This window comes from Macaca nemestrina, chromosome 5 (genome assembly GCF_043159975.1).
Source record: "Macaca nemestrina isolate mMacNem1 chromosome 5, mMacNem.hap1, whole genome shotgun sequence".
Taxonomy (NCBI): domain Eukaryota; kingdom Metazoa; phylum Chordata; class Mammalia; order Primates; family Cercopithecidae; genus Macaca; species Macaca nemestrina.
Window position 1 is genome coordinate 131,045,515 of NC_092129.1, and position 20,307 is coordinate 131,065,821.

Here is a 20,307-nt window from a genome sequence, read left to right on the forward strand (position 1 = left end):
GAGATGTATTTCAAGGAATAGATTTACACAATTATGGGAGTTGGAGAGTTTGAAATTTGTAAGCAAGCCAGCACGTTGCAAAGTACGGAAGAACTGATTTGCAGTCTTAAGGCAGAATTTCTTCTTCCCAAAGGAAATCTCAGTTTTGCTTTTAAGGCCTTCCAACTGATTGATGAGGCCCACCCACATTACTGGGTGGCCTAATCTCCTTAAACTCAACTGACTGTGTTAACCACATTGACAAAATACCTTCACAGTAACACCTAGATTAGTGTTTGATTGATTAACTGTGTATAATAGTTTAGCAAATATGACGTATAAACAAATCTTCACCATTCAAAATTATCAGATAAAAATCTGGAACTATAACCATAGGAGGTAAATATGAGTTAATTTGTTTTATTAGAATTTTGAATATTATATATACTTTCCAAATCACCAGAGGGGAAAAAATGAAAGAAACCATAAAATAGATAGTAAATTAAAAAAAAAAGAAGAAAATGAAATGGTAAAAGAATAAAAGCAACAAAAAGATATATTTAAAGAAACAGAAATAAGAAAGTAAGAATACATTTACCAGTTACAAAACAAAATATTTGTGAAAAATAATGCTATGTAGAAAAATTGGGTTAAAAGTCAAAATGTAATTATAACTTTTTTTACCAGAGGAAATCTTAAAACCAATTAGGAGAAATTTAAAGTTAAATATTGAATAAGAATAAATCATTGACATCTAAAATAAAGTAAAGGAGCCTCAAAATTATTAACAAAACATGTAAAAATCAAAATAAATGTTCCAATTGGTTAAATAATTATACTTTACATTAGTAAAGACTTCAATCATAGCGAGGCCCTAACAGTCAGAAAAGTTTTACAGCAGATAAATACAATATAGAAATATAAAGCTAATCTCTAGGAAATATAAGGTGAAATTGACAGAAACAAAAATCACAATCCGAGATATTTATTTACCTCTTTCAGTTCCAAATCTTTTAATTAGGTTAAAAAAGGTAAAGAAAATATGAAGAACATGAGTAATATAATAAAAGAAATTTAATTTATATATCAAACTACTCCTTTACCTAAAAAAAATATATCCATAATTACAACCTTAATAAATTTTAATGATAGTGTGTGATCACAATATAATAAACATAGAGATTAAAATAAAATATAAACCAACAATCTTAATTTCTTACAAGAAAAAAAGGTATAATAAATTATTTTCTAAATAACTTTTATACCCAAGAAAACATCAAAACTTTACCAACAGAATAGCTGGGAAATAACAATAATGAGAGTATAGCATACAAGATACTGTAAAACATGCCATCACATTCAATGCTTTTGTGATTGAATAAGCAAACAAACTTTTCTTATTGACAGTTTTCATATTGACAATTATTCTAAACAATGAGAATTCTTCTAAACAAAGAAGAATAACTGTCAATATGAGAAATTAGAAACAAAATAACCCACAAGTCTAATGAACTCAATCGATGCAAGAAAAAGGCGGAAATTGGTGAAATAGAAAGTAGAAAATTCGTAAGATTAAATTTTTAAAAAGAGGTAGTGGTTTAATCTCTAGTAACTTTAATCATACCAAGAAAACCCCAATATATAAAATGAGAAATGACAGTTCAAATATATGTACAGAATAGGTTACAGTTATAATGTAAAAAATATAAGTGTATATAGTGCAACTTTAACATTTTTGAGAAAAATACTTTATAAAAAGGAATTTTTAATGATAATTTAGAGTTATCATTATTGGCTAGAGAAGAATAAAACATAAAGAACCAGAAACAGTGAAAGATATAAATTTATCAAAGATTTATCTCTAAAAGTATATTTGGCTCACATAAATTTATACCATATTCTTCCAATCAGTTGAATATCAAATAATTCCTATGCTATATAATCTATTCCCAATTAATTTAAGGGAACAGGCATAAAATAATCTTTATACTTGTTTATAGCTACTAAAAATAGCTAAAAAAAAAAAGAAAACTGAGACAACATCCAAATAGAATGTAAAAGTCATGAGTAAAAAAGCAACAAAGCAAGCTATGTTTGAATGTGTTTCATTCAAGTGAACAAAGATAATTTGAAATGAAATAATCCATTCATATAATTTACCTTAATACCAGATGTGAAGATTAAGAACATGACCAATTTGGCACAAAATGGAAATACGTTTAATGAAATTCAGCAAACATTCTTGGAATAAACAGTAAATGAAGACTACAAGGATACTTCTTTTAAATTAATGCTATTTATTTGGATGGTATAACCATTAGTGGAGAGGCACTGGTTTAAATAATAATACAAAATAAACACTAAAGGATTCCTCTGAGTTTTGTATTTTATGAGAAAAACTGACATTAAATATTATTGTTTATTACAACAATCATTAAATATTATTATTAAAGTTTTAGCTAATGTATCCAGGCAAGAAAAATACATTAGATCCAATTATTGAAAATAATCCAAACTATTTTTTATGTGGTTTATAAACCACATTTCATCCTGTAAAACTAGAGAATTATCTGAAAAACTATCAGTTGCCTTCAATAAATGCACATCAACAGCTTTTTAATATACAAGCAATAAACTTTTAAATTATAATGTACAATCTTATTTAAAATTTCAACCACAAATATCTAGAAGTAAATTTAAGAAAAATTACAGAACCTATAAAAACAAAACTATAAAACTCTGTTCAAAAGCATAAAAGGAGTTTAGAATAAATGGTGATGCAGAACAAAAATTTGACAGCTCATTATTTTAAAGATGTCAAATCTAATACAACTTGAATCACAGGTCTAATATATTCATCAGAATCTGACTCATTAAATTCTTTGGAACAATATATATTTGAAAATAGCCAAACATTAGCCGTTACTTTTTTTAAATATATGCCTCTAATACGAGTAATCTGTTGTTGGCACCAAAACTAAAAAGAATACCAAGAAATAAACACAGTCATGAATTATTTTTAGAATTTGAATAAATTAGCATTTGAATTTAGTTGAAGACAGGCTGGAATAATCAGTAAATGCTTTGGAAAAATATAAAATTAGATTCTCACTTTATGTTTTACTCTAAATTATAGGTGGATTATAAAACAAAATGTAGCCGGGCGCAGTGGCTCAAGCCTGTAATCCCAGCACTTTGGGAGGCTGAGACGGGCGGATCACGAGGTCAGGAGATCGAGACCATCCTGGCTAACCTGGTGAAACCCCGTCTCTACTAAAAAAATAGAAAAAACTAGCTGGGCGAGGTGGCGGGCGCCTGTAGTCCCAGCTGCTTGGGAGGCTGAGGCAGGAGAATGGTGTGAATCCAGGAGGCGGAGCTTGCAGTGAGCTGAGATTGGGCCACTGCACTCCAGCCTGGGTGACAGAGCGAGACTCTGTCTCAAAAAAAAAAAAAAAAAACAAAAAAAAAACAAAGTAAAAAATTAAAACCATAAAATTATTTGAAGAAGGTTTAAGTAAACCTGTAATTTAAACTAGCGAAGACTTCTCTGATCATAACAAGCAAAACAATAGCCATAGCAAATAAATAATAGATTTGACAATATAACAAGGTCAATATTTCTGCATGTCAATTACAAAATGTAATGACAAATGATCAATTAGAAAATGTTTGCAACATACAATAGTACAGATGAAGGACTAACTTTTTTACATGTGAAGAACTTTTATATGTCAAGAATAAAAATAAAAATATGAATACACCAGAAACATATTTGTGAAAGGGTTTGAATATGTGAGCCATAAAAGAAAACATACATCTGGCTAATAAACATGTAGAAAAAATGGTCTTCTTTACTAAAATTGAAGTAAATATTAATTAAAACAGCAATGGAATCCATTTTAAAGTTTAATTTGGCAAAGATGAAAAATAGTGAACTCCAAGTTGACAAAAGAGAGCAGAGATTCACGTTCATATGGGGATTAATATTACATACTAGCCTAGTTTTGTAGATAAAGAAATAAAAATATGTATGCATATACATAATATGGAAATTTCTGGAAGGACATACAGCACAGCAGGGATCTCTGTTGGTGAAATGATAGGTAGCTATCTCATATCTTGATAGGTATGCTTTGATGTGCTTTTCTCTATGTACAGAATTTCTTTGTAGAGTAGGTATTATGTTCACAGTTATTTAAAATTATTTGACATGAATTTTACAGATGCTTATGTTTGTCAAACATTGAGCTATGATCTGGAGATATAATGTTAAGTAAAAACTCAGACGTTAATCAAATAGTAAATGTAAAATTACATATATGATAAATTCTGTGAAGGGATGGGTTATATAGGATTCTGAAAACACGAATATGTCAACTTGAGGCATTTATGGGAAGTTGGAGAAGGCTTCCCTGAAGCATAATTTCAGAGGTGGAATCTGAAAGAAGAATGGGCATTAATTAAGCAAAGTGGGATATATGTGGAAACGGTGTTCTAGCCAGAGCAAACAGCATTCAATCATTAAGCAAATATCTGAGGAATATTTACTATGTGCCAGGTCAGACTGTAAGCACTAGACATATAGAAGAGATTGCAAATTAGAAGAGATTGCTGCCCTCTGGGAGCTCAGATCTTAGTGGAGAGAATGACAATACCCAAACAAATACAGAAATATAAATGACATAGTTGAAATTATAAAATATGCTGGTAAGGAAGTCAGTATGGTGGTATGATCAAAAATAGCTGGGGCATAAAATGTGAAGGGTACCATTTTAGATTGAATGGGCAGGGAAAGTCTCTTTGGGGAAGAGAAATTTGAGCTGAGACCTGAAGGACGGGAGGGAACCAGCTGGCCTAGGGTGAGGGTAGGGGGGAAACAGGCAGAAGGTCACTATAGCTGGGGCAGAGTGAGCAGAGGGCAGCATTGTCTGATATGGCAAGTGCCAAGTCATACAGGACCTGTTCAGGTATGAGAGGTCAAAGGGGAAATCACTGAAGGGTTTTATGCAGGAGGATGGTGGAATCTGATTTTTGTTTAAAAAACTTCTCTGGCTGTGTAGATGATGGATTATGGAGATAAGAGTAGAGCTGGGCTATCAGTTATGAGGCCAGCTGAGGCCAGAAATCATGTAGCTGGGACTCTGGAAGAGGCAGTGGAGATGGAGAGAACAGCTGGTCCTGCTGATGACTGCATGTGGAGGCAAGGAAAGAGTGCTGCAGGTGTTTTGATGGAGCACACTGGTGAATGGTGGAAGCACGCACTGAGATGGGAAGACTGAGAGGGGAATAGGTTTGTCAGGATGGAAGGCAGCAGGGGCATGCAAAGTTGAAGACATCAAGAGTAAGTGTCAAGAATAAAATTAGATGCATAATTTAGAGTTTGGAAGCAGCCATGTTGGAAGTAGGTGATGTCATTATTGAAGAAAACATGGGTAGAAGAGAGATTTGGAGGATGAGATTGAGATTAGGGGCATTCTAACTTTTTAGATATTAAGGAGTCAGCACAGGTGATTGAGGAGCAGAGGGTGGAGAGGTGATTCTGTGGTGGGAGGGAGAATGGAGAACATGAGGGTCTGAAAGAATACCATGATGGTTGATGTGGAGAGTAGGGGTTGACAATGACAGGGTTCCAAGGAGTTAAGTGTCAGGGCCACATACATTGTCAATATCAAGAATTTTAGTTTTCACCCTAAGAGTGTCCTGAAGCTGTTGTAGGTTTTTAAGGGGGTAGTATGGATAGGAGGTGGCACTTATTATCATACTTGTACATCTAAAATATTGTAGGCAGAATGTAGACAGCAGGAGAGGTCGAAAGTAGATCCAGAGACACCCAGCAAGAGACAGTGTAACTTGTACACTGCAGGAGTAATGGAGAAGTGGGCAGATTTAGAGGCAGGAGATAAAATCTGTAAGACACGTTGAATATGAAGTGTAATCTTGGTTTCTGGTTTGTGTAGCTGGATAGTGGTGTCATTCACTTGAAGAGGACTAAGTTTAGAGAAAAGATTATGAATTCAGATTAGGTCATGTTGAATTTAAAGTGCTTTTCTGATGCTCAAAAGGATTTGTGAAGTAAGCATTTCTAACAAGGATCAATAAGAAACTTTAATTATAATTAAAAGGTTAGCAAGCTGGAATTTGGCAGGAACTATATGAATGGATTTTTCTTATAAGAATGTGTTAAAAACCTCATTCAGAGTCTGAGCTACAGGCTATTTTGAAAGGAACTCAATTTTATTAATTAAAACTATCCGTAGTCATTAACTAGCTACCATTTGTTTGGTTCTTATCATGTAAGCTTGTTATATGTCAGGCCTCTACTAAGCATTTTACATACATTATCTCATTTAAATCTTTCAATGCTGTAAGTTAGGTATTATTATCTGCATTTTATGGATATGAAGACTGAGGCTGGAGAAGTTAAGTAAATGTTCCAAGTTCATAAAGTTAGAAATTCCTGAGGCTGGATTTTTTACCCTGATTTATCTGATTCCATTGCATGTGTTCTACATATTACAACTATTAAAAACAAAATTTCTTAATATCAGTCCTGAGGAGGAGTAATTTAATGAGTTTATACAAATGATGTGCAATTAACATAGTATATTCATTTTATGGAATTTTTTCTTTTTAAAACCTTTTTAAAAATGTTAAAAATAACTTCAGACTCAAAATAAGTTGCAAAAATAGTAGAGTTTACATATGCCCTTCACTCGATGTTCCTTGATGATAACATATTACATAACTATAAAACATTAGCAAATCTGGCAAGTTGATATTGGTGCAGTATTAACTGAACTACAGACCTTATTCAGGCCATCATTTTAAACATGGCTCTACAATCTTAAAAGTCAATTCAATAAGTCTTTCTAATATATTGTGATATAAGCATATTTCAGTTGGACTCTTTCATGAATTTTCACCAACAGAATTAGATACTTGAATATATATATATATATTATATATATTAGATACCTGAATATATATAATATATATATTATATACCTGAATATATATATTATATATTAGATTCCTGAATATATATATTATATATAATTAGATACCTGAATATATATATTATCTATATTAGATACCTGAATATATATATTATCTATGTTAGATACCTGAATATATGTATGAATAATGGTAGTGTGATTCGGAGGAAAAATTTCATGTTAACTTTATAAACTTATATCTATAAACTTATATCTTACACAATCAACCAAAGTAAGCTTAGCAAGATATTTTGAAGAAAAATTACTTTCTTTTGTTCTGTGTTTTATCAATTTATCTCGAAATTACTCTCTGTTGTCGTTTGCTTGAATTGACTTGTGAAGACTGATGAACAAAACTGTTGAGGTTTTATTTGGATTGTAAATAAATCAAGACAAGTTAGATTTAGACACAAAAAATTGCTTTTACCCATTACAAGTGTTATGCATATCTTTTACTGTGAGTCTTTGAAGGGTAGCCATGTGATCTTTGAAATTAAATGGTTACTTTGTCAACCAATCTTATGATAAAGGTTAGGTTTTATCCTGGCCATTGGAAGATTTTAAACAAGGCAAGGACAGAGCCTAACTTATACTTTAATCTGATTTGTGATGTGTGGAGAATTGACTGTTGGTGGTGGTGATGGGGAAGAGATAAGAGTGGAAACAGAGACACTAACTGCTAATACATTGTTATTGCAATTTTTCGGATAACACATGATGATGGCTTAGATTAGGATGGCAGTGATGGAGGAGTAAAGATGTGGCTAAATATATGTTAAAGATGAAAGTGACATGACTTGCTAATGGACTGAATATTGAGGAAAAGAGAAAGAGAAGAGTCAAAGATCACTCTAAAATTTTTGACCCTAAGCAATTGGGTAAGGATCTGTGCCATTTACTGAGAAGGGGAAAACAGGGAGAAGAGCTGGATTATGAGGAAAGTTTTCTCAAATTCTTATTTTTTCTTATTTCTTATCTCATTAAATTTTCAAGAAAATGTGTAAGACATCCAATCTCTTTGTCCTGTTATCCTTTGTTTGTCAAGTGATTGACTTATTTTGTTCTATTTTTTAATTGACGAGTAAAAATTTTATGTATTGTGTACAACATGATGTTTTGATACATGTATTACATTGTGGAATGGTAAAAGCTATGTAATTAACATGTATTATCTCATATAGTTTTTTTGTGTGTGGCAATGATACTACACATCCACATTCAGCACTTTAAAAGAATACAATATATTAGTAACAGTAGTCACTATGTTGCACAGTAGATCTCTTGAACTTATTCCTTCTATCTAATGGAGATATTGTGTTCTTTTATCAACATCTCTTCAACCTTTGCTTCCCCGCACCACCAACCCAAACCAGCAGCCTCTGGTAACCTGCATTCTACTCTCTGCTTCAAAGAGTTCCAATCTTTCAGATTCTGCATGCAAGTGAGATCATGTGGTATTTCTCTTCTTGGTCCTGGATCATTTCAGTTAACATAGTGTCTTCCAGGTTCATCTATGTTGATGCCAATGACCAGATTTTCTTCTTTTTAAAGGTTGAATAGTATTCCAGAGTGTACGTGTATACTGCATTTTCTTTATCCATTCATTTGTCGATGGGCACCTAGACTGACTCTATATTTTGGATACTGTGAATAATGTTGCTGTGAACATGGGAATGCGAATATCTCAGACATACTGATTTTGTATCCTTGGAATATATATCTAGAAGATGGATTGCTGGATCATATTCTAGTTTTAATTATTGAGGACTCTCCAAACTGTTGTCTATAATGGTTGTACTAATTTACATTTCTACTAACAGTATACAAGAGTTCTCTCCTCTCTCCATCCCCACTAACCTTTGTTATCTTTCATTGTTTTGGTAATTTTGACAGATGTGAGGTGTCTGAAGTGATTTATTAATATAGTCTGTTATTTACAAGGAAGAAACTGTGAACTGAAGAAGAAATCACATCATTTGTTACCTCATCCTTTTCTCCAGGCCCTAAACCTTTAAATTGGATGTCATAATTGATTATATCTATTCCTTTATCTCCTATGTTAAATTAGTGATGTATTCCTTGTATATATTTTGCTTGGAATACTTCTTTTTCTTTCCCTTCTGCTACATTCTCATTTCAGCACTTCACACATGGCTCTCTACAACAACTTTTGTACTGGCTCCTTAAGGACCTAATAAGTGAAATAAGGGTATCAGATGCAGTACTCTTGCATCTCCTCCTTGAGTCTATAGCTTCCTACTTATCTTTAAAGATTCCATTACATCTGAAACAGGGCTTTAGGTCTCCCCGACTCTACAAATTTTCCCATCATCTGAATGTAAGATGTGATTTTATGATTTGTAATTTTAAGAAAAACATAACACTAAGATGTTTAACATTTGTGTGTCCTGTTCCTCCAAGTGGCTTATGTAAGAGAGGGATATATTTTTGTTATTGTTGATTTGGTATATTAGTGTCTAGTGCACAACAGAACATAAAGAAGGGCTCCAATAAATGCCTGCTACATTGACTTGATGTGTATTTTCTGGAAATCAGAACTTATTGAGCTTCTTGGTTCAATAGCATCTTATCTAACAAATGAGAGAATCTAGAATTTATTTTCAAATACTACTATAATTTATTTTGCTCTTTCCTCACACTTTATTATTATAACAACTTAGTTCAAATATTAGAATATAGAGTTGGTGGCTTTATCTATTAATTGGCAGGAATTCAGGATCACATATGTAACCTCTAAAAGATGATGTTTTTTTAATATGTTAGAGGTCCAATAAACTACTGGGTCCTATTCCCAAATTGACTACTATTTTGATGCTGGTGAAAGTTGTGTGTTTGGAAGGTAGGTTGGAAATATATTCTGCAATGAAAAGGAGTTTGCCACTTTGAGGGCAGGCAGACTAATTCTAGTTATGTAGTTAGCTAAATGTGTAACTTTGAGTAAATTACTCTCTCTGAGCCTCAGTTTTATTTTCTTTAATTATGTGAGTAACAGTACATAGCTAATAGAATAGTTATAAGGATTGAGGGAGTTAATGCATATAAAGTGTTAAGCCCAGTTTCTGGCACAGTGTAAGCCTTAAGACAGGGTAGCTATTGTGGCAGTTGGGACTCTTTAAGTGCAAAGTACAAGTAAAAGTAACCCTTCTTAAGCCATTTTGGAGACAATATCAAGCCCTGCCTCTCCTCCTCTACTTTTTTACTTCTTTATTTCAACCTCGTTTTTTTTTTTTCTACTGGAATATGGTTTTCTTCATTCTGTATGGTGCAAGTGAACTCAGATCTGTTTGACTTGTCCTAGCTTTACCACCAGTGAGGAGATTACTACTAATTCTCCTCAGTTTCATTCAAAAGTCCAGGGGAAGGATTTTGATGAATGAATGCAGGTTGGATCCTATCCCAAACCTTTCGTGAAGGGTTTGTGGGACGGGACTTTAACCTGCAGCTCTCACAGCTTTCAGTACAGTGGATGAGCAGAGCGGTTCTCAGATGAGGTGTGAGGGATTTTCCGGAATGAAGCAGAGAGGAAGTCAGGTAGACAAATAATTGGTATCAACTATAGCTATTATTGTTGTCACTCACCATCTTTACCAGCATCATTATAGAATTTAATTTCTTTACTATCAAGCATAGACTAATACAGTCTGAGAATCCTCATTACATTTTAATGGCACTGATAGAAAAATTTTAAACTGAAGTTACAAAATAAAAAAGACTAAATGTTAGTAGAGTTCAGAAGTCTGTGGCCATCTCTGTTCCTGGGGGTGCAGGTGAGAGGGGACATGTTTTGTGATCTGTACCCTCTGAGCCAAAATAGTAGTCATCAGCATCAAAATAGTAGTCAGTTTGGGAATAGAACCCAGTAGTTTGTTGGACCTCTAACATATGAAAAAAACCATCATCTTTTAGATGTTACATATGTGATTCTGAACTCCTGCCAATGGACGGATCAGACCACCAACTCTATATTCTAATACTTGAACTAAGTTGTTATAATAATAACAACTTAATGGTCAAATGCAGTTATTATCATTAAGATCTCACAAGTGTTAACAAATTCATTTAAGTTGTAGGTGTTTACAAGTGAATGTCTTATTCATTTTTGTAAAAACTTTGAAATCAAATTTTGGAGCTTTATTCTCTGTAAATAATAAGTATTATATTTTTGACTAGTAAATATTATTTTTCTCTGAACTAGGTCAAAATTATGCCAAAATAAAGAAACTGTGCTGATATTTTGTTTATGTTTTCTTAGAGTTATCTTTAAAAAGACTTTCACAGTGATTATTCATATTTTCCTCTCTCTTCTCATATGGTTTCCATTTAGGTACAATTATGTTGCAAAAAAGTCTTTTAATTTTTTGTTTATTTTTTATTTGAGGTATGTTTTGCTCATAACAACAAGCAACTCTCACCTCTTCCCTGTAACTCTAGGAGTCATATTAATCAGAAGCATAGAATACAGCTGGGATTTTGAGCCAGTCATTAAGCTAAGATTTCTTCATATGATTGGAGGGCAACCATAATGTTTGAAGACTGGAACTAGGAATAGTGGATGTTGGAATTTAAGGAAAACTGACATTTGACTAGCAGAACCAACTAGGCTATTGATACTGAGACCCCAGTTTCATCTGAAGTTACCACTGTTGCTCTATGGACATAGAAGTGGAAGGGGCAATGCTCCTTTCACCTATGTGTATGGTTCTCATGATATAGAGAACCCCAAAGACATCAGGAGTATAGAGGAAAGATACATTTTAATGAACTCACAAGGTTTAGGAAGTCAGAACAGAAAAGGTCAGATTAAGTTCATTCATGTTTTTAATATAAAGTTTGAAGTAATAATTTTAATAATTCCTAGAACATTGTTAGGTACTATGGGATTTAGATAGTGATTTTTTTCTTTTTTGTTTTCTGTCCTTCCTTCCTTCCTTCCTTCCTTCCTTCCTTCCTTCCTTCCTTCCTTCCTTCCTTCCTTCCTTCCTTCCTTCCTTCCTTCCTTCCTTCCTTCCTTCCTCTCTCCCTCCCACCCTCCCTCCCTCCCTCTCCCTTCCTTCCTTCCTTCCTTCCTTCCTTCCTTCCTTCCTTCCTCCCTCCCTCCCTCCCTCCCTCCCTCCCTCCCTCCCTTTCTTTCTTTCTTTCTTTCTTTCTTTCTTTCTTTCTTTCTTTCTTTCTTTCTTTCTTTCTTTCTTTCTTTCTTTCTTTCTTTCTTTCTTTCTTTCTTTCTTTCCTTCCTTCCTTCCTTCCTTCCTTTCCTTTCCTCTTTCGAGACAGGGTCTCACTCTGTTACCCAGGCTGCTGGAATGCAGTGGCATGATCATAGCTCACTCCAACTTCAAACTCTGGGGCTTAAGCTATCCTCCCACCTCAGCCTCCCAAGTAGCTGGGACCACAGGTGTGTGCCATCATGCCAGGCTAAGCTTTTTATTATCTTTTCACTTTTGTAGAGATGGGATCACTATGTTGCCCAGGCTGGTCTCAAACTCCTAGGCTCAAGTGATCTTCCTGCCTTGGCCTCCCAAAGTACTGGAATTATAAGGCAAGAGCCACTGTACCTGGCCTTATATAGTCTTATTTTTATTAAATATCAATGAACAATATAAAAGTTGAATGGTCACAGAAGACAAGAGTACAAAATCAGTCACTCACAAGGCAATAAATAGCATTTGTTATGTCAAATTGATGGTGGTACAGAAAGTGGGGAGGCTTCGGGCATTCAGTGGAAAGAGACTCCCATTGAAGACTTCTTGAAGGCATAGTGACCATAGCGACTTGTGTCCATTTTCAAGAATGAGAGACCCGAAGAGCGAAGTAGGGGAGAGTGAACTGATTAATCTGGTTGGAGCATATGGCTTATATAAGGAAGTTAGAAAATGAAGCTTTATGAGTTTAAATTTGCATTAGGGTTCACTCAATGTTAAATAGTTTTATGGATTTTTACAAATGTGTAATCATATGTATGTACTCCCATAGTGTTACACAGAATACTGCCCTAAAAATATCTCATGTGGATGAGTTTTAGTCTCACTTTCACATGAAACTTTTCAGAATATTATAGTGACCTATCATTTGAAGAGCTTTATTCAACAATATAAATAATGATAAAAAGGTTATCTAGGTCAGAGGTTCCCAGCTCCCAGGGTCACAGACCAGTACAGGTCCACAGCCTTTCGGGAACCAGGACACACAGCAGGAGGTGAATGGTGGGTAAGGGAGCATTACTGCCTGAGCTCCACCTCCTGTCTGATCAGGGATCATCAGATTCTTATAAAAATGCAAACTCTATTGTGAACTGTGTATGTGAGGGATCTAGGTTGCATGCTCCTTATGAGAATCTAATGCCTGATGATCTGAGGTAGAACAGTTTCATCCCGAATCCATCTCCCCCGTGGAAAAATTGTCTTCATAAAACTGGTCCCTGGTGCCAAAAAGGTTGGGGACTACTGAATAATACTAACTATGAAGTAAAGGATTAATTTAAATTATACAGCAGATTGACTTTTTTTTCCCCTAACTACAATATACTACCTGATAAATTAGAAAATTGAGATTTCAGTGAATATCACTAATAATCCCACCCTCTATAGGTAGGCTAACATTTTAACATGCATCTTTCCTCTCTTCTGTGCATGTATTATTTTTATTAAAAAATGAAGCATATTATTTTATGTCCTGCTTTTTGAAATCAATACATCATGAACAAAATTTCTTGTAATTCAATGCTCTTCAGCAAGATACTTTAAAAATGGCTATACAGTATTCCATTGTATGGATCATAGACTTCTTATAATTTCACAGATTATTAAATGTGGGAATACTCTTTTTCTAATACTATTTAGCACCCGAAGAACTAAAAATAAGATAGACAAAGTGAGAGTATTTAGTGGAAAAAATGCTGGACTTCATTGGTAGTCTTCCTTTGTCCTAATTCAATCAGTGGCTCCAGTTATTTATCTAGTCTTACATTTTTCTATTTAATCTATTTGGAACTTAGTTTCCTTGCCTTTCAAAGCTAATGTTGCTTAAATATTCTATAACTGGGAGTTTTCTAGGAAGTCATAGCAAATCAGGAACAGAGCTAAGACTCTAAATTCCTTCATTAAAGTTGCATCAATTGATAGTAGTCTTTTTTCTTCTCTATGACTCTTTCTCTCTCCAACCTTAGGTATGTAGATATGAATTTATTATAATATTTCATTTATTAGACTCATATGATTCATTATTAGACCCTTATGAATGATTAGGTTTAATTTATGTTTCTTTTTCAGGGCTTAATACTGTATATTAAACATCTGTTAATCCTCCACCCATACAGTAGACTCTTTAAAGATATGTGCTGGGCAGAATTTAAGTTACGTATTTTAATACAAATGATGTATGTTTTACTTATTGTATGTATCTAGCATCTACTATATTATCTGGTGCATAAGATTTGCTCAGTCAATAAAGGTTGAATGATTGAATGCCCTGCACATGGACACTGTCGTCTGAATGAACGTTCACTATAGAGGAGACTATTTATCAAAGCTTGCTAAACTTTGGGCATTAGCTAATGAAGCAGGTAATTACATTTGTGGTGTTGAAATTGGTACTGACTATGAAGAGAATAAAACAGTCATATTCAGAGGGAATGCTAGGCAGCAGTGAAAGACTGAACAGAAATTGTATTAAATGTGTGTCTTGAAAAACACCAAAAATGAACACGACCCTCATTGCTTCATAATGTGATGAGAGAGAAGAGAGAAGGTACAAATACAGCACTTTTCAGATGAGGATATGCAGCTGAGGAGTGAAGTGACTTCTCAAGGTCACACAGCTAGTAAGTGACACCTCTACGATTCACACTTGTGTTTGTCTCGCTATGAAGGTAGAAGTTGTAATGAATGATGAAAAGTTGTGCAAAATGTCCAAGGTTGTCAAAAAATGACGTTATATTTCTTCAGAAAATTAGAGAAAAGATCTCTTCTGAAATGCTTTTATTATTGAATCTATTCCCTAATCCAGAAGGAAGGTTGCTGATGTAGACATGTGTGCTAACCTCTGGAACTTTTATTGTTTTTTATTCCTTTGTTTTATTTCAGGGGTCATGGAGTATCTTCACCATCTCTGTAACATATGCATTTCCAAGCCAGAAAACTGACTCCATTAGCTAAATTAAATTATTTGCAAAAGCCTTTTTTCCACTGTCATGTCTTATTTCCATTTCAGTTTCTCTGGTGGGATATGTTGGTTGCAGTGGATTTCCTTTTCTTGCTCTTGAGTTAATAGATAACTTGTGCTGCACTGTTACTATATCCAATGCCATTTTTATGCTGTTACAGAATTATAGTAGAAGATGCAGTGGATTGGCGCCCCCATGACAAAATCGTCCTTAGCTCCTCTTCTTATGAGCCTCATGAAGCAGAGGTCCTCACTGTGAAGGAAGTCAAGGGCCACCATGTGAGGATTCATGAACGGCTCAAACACCGACACATTGGTAAGGCTTTGGTTTGCTAGTTAAGGGAAGTGAATGAGCCAGGAAGACCATGTTTGGTAACCTGGCTGGGGACCTTGGATCTGATTGCCATTCAGAGGGGAAGAACAATGCCTTCTTGCTGCCCTAGACTCATGCTACATGGCCTTATCTCTATTCCTTCATTAATTTTGTTGCTTTATTTTTAAAGAATACTTGGATGTTATATACATACACACATACACATCTCCACACATTTTGGTCCTTATTTATAATGGCAAGTCTAAGAGCAGAAGGGTTAAGAATCTTGTTCAAGGTCATTGGGCAGTTTTAAGCCAGAATAAAACTCATGGGCACTGAGTTTCCAGTTTATTTCCTGACACATTGAATTACAATCCCTTAGAATATGGTAGTTACTGTAAATAATGATTTCATTTTCCATACTTAGAAATGTGTCCTTCCTAACATGAAGTACATTTTATGTATTAACTGCTACTATTAGTATTACTGCAAAAAATGAAAGAAAAAAGCCCAGACCTTTTTTTAAATAAAAAAGGTACCAAATATTTTATACACAATACACAGAATGTACTACATATAAATAATAAGTCACGATAACCTTCCTGATTCAGTCTAATAAATAAATCTAACCCAGGAGATATAGCTGATCAGTAATAAACTGTGGAAATAAAGGGGAATGAGAATGTCTTTTTGTCTCTGGTATATGAGAGTCAAATCCACGGTTTCACCACGAATGTCTCAAGCTATGTCTAAATCATTGTTCCCAGGAGGATTTCTTTTTTAATAAGCAGCAAAGAAAAAAGAAATCTTCAGCACTGATTTCAGTAAGATGCAAGGTGAAATGCAAATGGTAGACAGTGAAACAAACTAGCAAGATGCTTAGTTCCCACTGCTGCGGAAGCTGTTCAGGCCATGATGAGTGGAAGATCCACCATGAGAGGGCGCTGCTGCTGCCTGGTGCTGCTTCTTGCTCTCCTTTAACTCTGACACATAGCTGCTTTTGCCCTGTCACTGCCTCAGTTGATCTGGGATTCCTCACTCTCATGAAAGAGGTCCATGGACAATGTACAACCCAACACTGAAGTCTCATGCTGACCTATTTAAAGATGGAGGTTGGGAACCCCACTAATTGGACAGGTCTGCCCTGACTTCCCTGAACCAGTGACCTGTCCCAGTACCCACAGTTATTAAGAAGAAATGAATTCTTGCTCAAACACTCTGACTCTGATCCCAAAGAGAGACAAGTGAATGGGTTATTTTATTTCTCAGCTGACCTTTGTAGAGAATGCCCGAGGAAAAGCAGACCTTAATGTTGGTAGAACTTCCGAGGGGAAAGGATGTTTTCATTTCTCAGGTTTGCTGGGTCCCCAGCTAGTGATTTTTGAAATAGATTTTTAAAGTTTTTTTTCCCCCAACTTCTATTGCCCCAGGAAGTGTCCATGTCACGGAGGATGGCCGACACATTCGTTTGGCTGCTGAGGTTGGACTGTTGACTCGAAATATACAAATTCAGCCTGACATATCATGTAGGGGGAGACTGTTTGTGGGGCCCTTGAGGAAATCCAGCCGAGAAGAATTTTCAGGTAAATGAAATGTTAAGTAACTAGATATTACCAATGGGAGCCTATTCATCTGGGACACCCAGAAATCCCAACTGTGAGAATTTTCATTTATAAAACAAAACGTTCAAATGAGATAGTTCCTTTGTGCTTGGAGAAGCTATGAATTTTCAGTCCTAATCTGTGCTTAATTATCAGTGTGATGTTAAAATAATATACTAGCGATCAGCACATATGCACATTTTTACCTCAAAGAAAACATCTTCAGCAGATGTGAAATTTCCTCTGCTTTGAAATTATAGATGATTTAATGACCACTTCAATTTTATCTCTTTCCTGAATTTCTATTACTCTTTCCCAGTAGCATGCTATATCTGATGGCAGGCATCAGTTCATGCTATAAATTAATAGCGTAAATTTAAATAAAAATGATTTCCATATTCTAGACTGCTTTAAGGATCAGTTCAATCTTTCTTGTTTCTTTCAAGTTTTAGCCCTTTTGGAATGCTGCAAAATTATTTGATTAGGACCTCGTTTCTTAAACGTGTGTTCCTTATACTTTTTTCCAAAGTTCTTTCCTGATCAAACAGTTTGGTTGTCACTGTAGCTCCAACTTAGAATATCATGGTGTACACGAATATATAAAGGCCTGGGGAAGGCTGAGAATAAAGGATCTAAACACTTCCCAAATATATTCAATATGGGACACTCTTTGTTGGCACAACTATTTCACCAGTTTTGTAAAGGGCAGTGTTTGGACCTTAAATCAAACATTTAAGATTTCTAGTTAATAGAACAAGCTGTATCTCCATAAACCCTTATCAGTGGTGATTTCCGCCCACTACCCCAGGTGACATTTGGCAATATCTGGAGACGTTTTTACTTGTCACAACTTGAGGGAGCTTCTGGCATGTATGGATAGTGCCAAACATCTAGCATGCACAGGACGGCCACCCACAGGAAAGGAGTATCTGCCTCCAAATGTCAATAGTGTTGAGGTTGAGAACCCCGTTCTGGATGATGGAGACAAAGGCTTGGTTCCAATCTTTTAAGAATAGACCACTCTAAGATTTATGAAGATGGGGAATCAGGAGGGAGAGAGCAAGATAAGGCCCCAGTTAACTGAAACCACAGGCCAAGCTGGAGCATGGTCACAGGAACAGGACAGAAGGCCAGTTCTTACAGCTGAGCACCAAGTCAGAGCAGAACCAGCAGCAAGACTGACCTGATCCTAAACTTCTAACAATGCTGATCCTTACATCATCCCCTGGGGAAGGGAAACTCAAACTCTATTTTGTGCTTCTTATGGATCAGAAACTGTGCTGGTTTTCACACAGTGAAAATTTTATCTTGTTTAATCCTAAAATCCTCATAAGAGAATTTTATATTCCTATTACAGGAAATAGAGTCTATAGTACAATTGCCTATTTATTTATGTAGCTCCTTCATTAGCTTATAAACTCCTTGAGGTGAGAAATAGGTCTTTCATCTGTTTTCCTAGTGTGGTAACTGCTGTAAATTAGGTACTTAATAAATATGAATGAAAAATATTAATGAAGAGTAAGGAAAGTCATTTGACTAGTAGGTGGTAGATTCAAGCCTGGTTCTTGTTAAATAAACTTTTAATTTTGTAATGATTTTGGATTTACAGAAAAGCTGCAAAGGTAGTATAGAGAGATCTTGTATACCTTTCACTCAATTTTCTTCCATTAATAGCTGATACAATACTAGTATATTTGTCAAAACAAAGACATTAACATTGGTACATTACCCTGAACTAAACTCAAGACATTCTTCAAATTTTACCAGTTTTTTCTGTTCCAGAATTCAATCATAGTCCAGGGCCTGAATAAGAAGGGCTCAGCAGGTGTAGGTCAGAGATGCCAGATATGGGTACTGATTTGTTACAGAGCAGAAAACCAGGTCAAGACTTTTGAGTCCTACTTTTATATTGGAGGGCTCCATCATTCTTCTCTTCCTGAATAATACCCACCAAGTTGTACTTAACTTGCTAGAATATTTTTCAGTAGTGATTTTCAAAAGGAAAAATACGAAGATAATTGTGAATAAAATAATTGCTTCATTCAGGCTGGACATGGTGACTCATGCCTATAAGCCCAGCACTTTGGGAGGCTGAAGCAGGCAGATCACTTGTGGTCAGGAGTTCGATACCAGCTTGGCTAACATGGTGAAACCCTGTCTCTACTAAAAATATAAAAATTAGCCAAGCATGGTGGCATGAACCTGTAGTCCCAGCTACTTAAGAGGCTGAGGTGGGAGGATCACTTGCACCCTGGAGATGGAGGTTGCAGTGAGCCAAGATTGTGCCACTGCATTCCAACCTGGGTAACAGAGTGAGACTCTGTCTCAAAAAAAAAAAAAAAAAAAAAAAAAATTGCTTAATTCTTTATTTAAAGGCTCAAGACATTTTTAAGTCTTTACTAATTGATTAATTTTCAGTCATTGTTTAATGTGCACAGAAGTAAAAAGACCTTGTACAGTTTAAAACTATGAATTAAATCCATGGAAGTATAAGACATTAAAAAACCTGATAATTAAAATAATCCTGAGAGCTTCTGGATAGCTGAACATGTGGAGTTTCCTAGACTAAGGCGGTGTACCCGGGGAGGGTATGGGAGATGCATGCCCTTCTCTCATGCCATGCCCTACGCATGTCTTTGTTTATCTCCCTTGTAATATCTTTTATAAGAAACCTAGGAAATAACAATAATACTGACATGTTGCCTTGACAGAGATTCTAAAATCACATTAAATGCTAAAAATAAGCTGTTTATGTATGGACTTATGCTTGCATTTGGTGTTCTTTGTGCCAAAGTTCCACAGAGCAGGTTTGCCAGTTCTTTCAGCTATGTGCTATTGGTGAGGGATATTGCCCAACAAATATCTTTTGGATGTTTTATTGTTCTGTGAGTATGCCCACACTCTCTACCAATGCCTCCTCAATAGCATTCATTGAGAAATTTAAATACGTTGGAATCCTGTTGCCTGGCCACAAGGAGACGTATAGGTTCTTTTACTTAGCCTGTCTTTCTCAAAAGGACTTCCTTCTTCATGGCAGCCAATATGCAAGGGTTCTAGTTTCTCATCTCTAAAAAGGTAGTGAAGAAATGAGGGGCTTAGGCTGTACTGTCTTTGAACCTTAAATACTATTATTAAAACAGTGAAACAGAAACTTCAAATGTATTGCTTCCTTTATCTTTATGATAAATAACTTCATAGTTTACTTTAGTCAATACCTTAAAAAATGAAATAAAAGGAGCCA

At 35.0% G+C, this 20,307-nt stretch overlaps 1 protein-coding gene across 1 annotated transcript in view; it reads left to right on the plus strand.

The window, feature by feature from the left end:
• Nucleotides 1–20,307, plus strand: part of LOC105490872 (PKHD1 ciliary IPT domain containing fibrocystin/polyductin) — a 472,028-nt gene that overhangs the window by 319,160 nt on the left and 132,561 nt on the right. Inside the window, 2 exon segments of the mRNA XM_071096950.1 lie at nt 15,314–15,468; nt 16,896–17,048. Of these exon segments, the coding sequence (XP_070953051.1) occupies nt 15,314–15,468; nt 16,896–17,048 (308 nt within the window).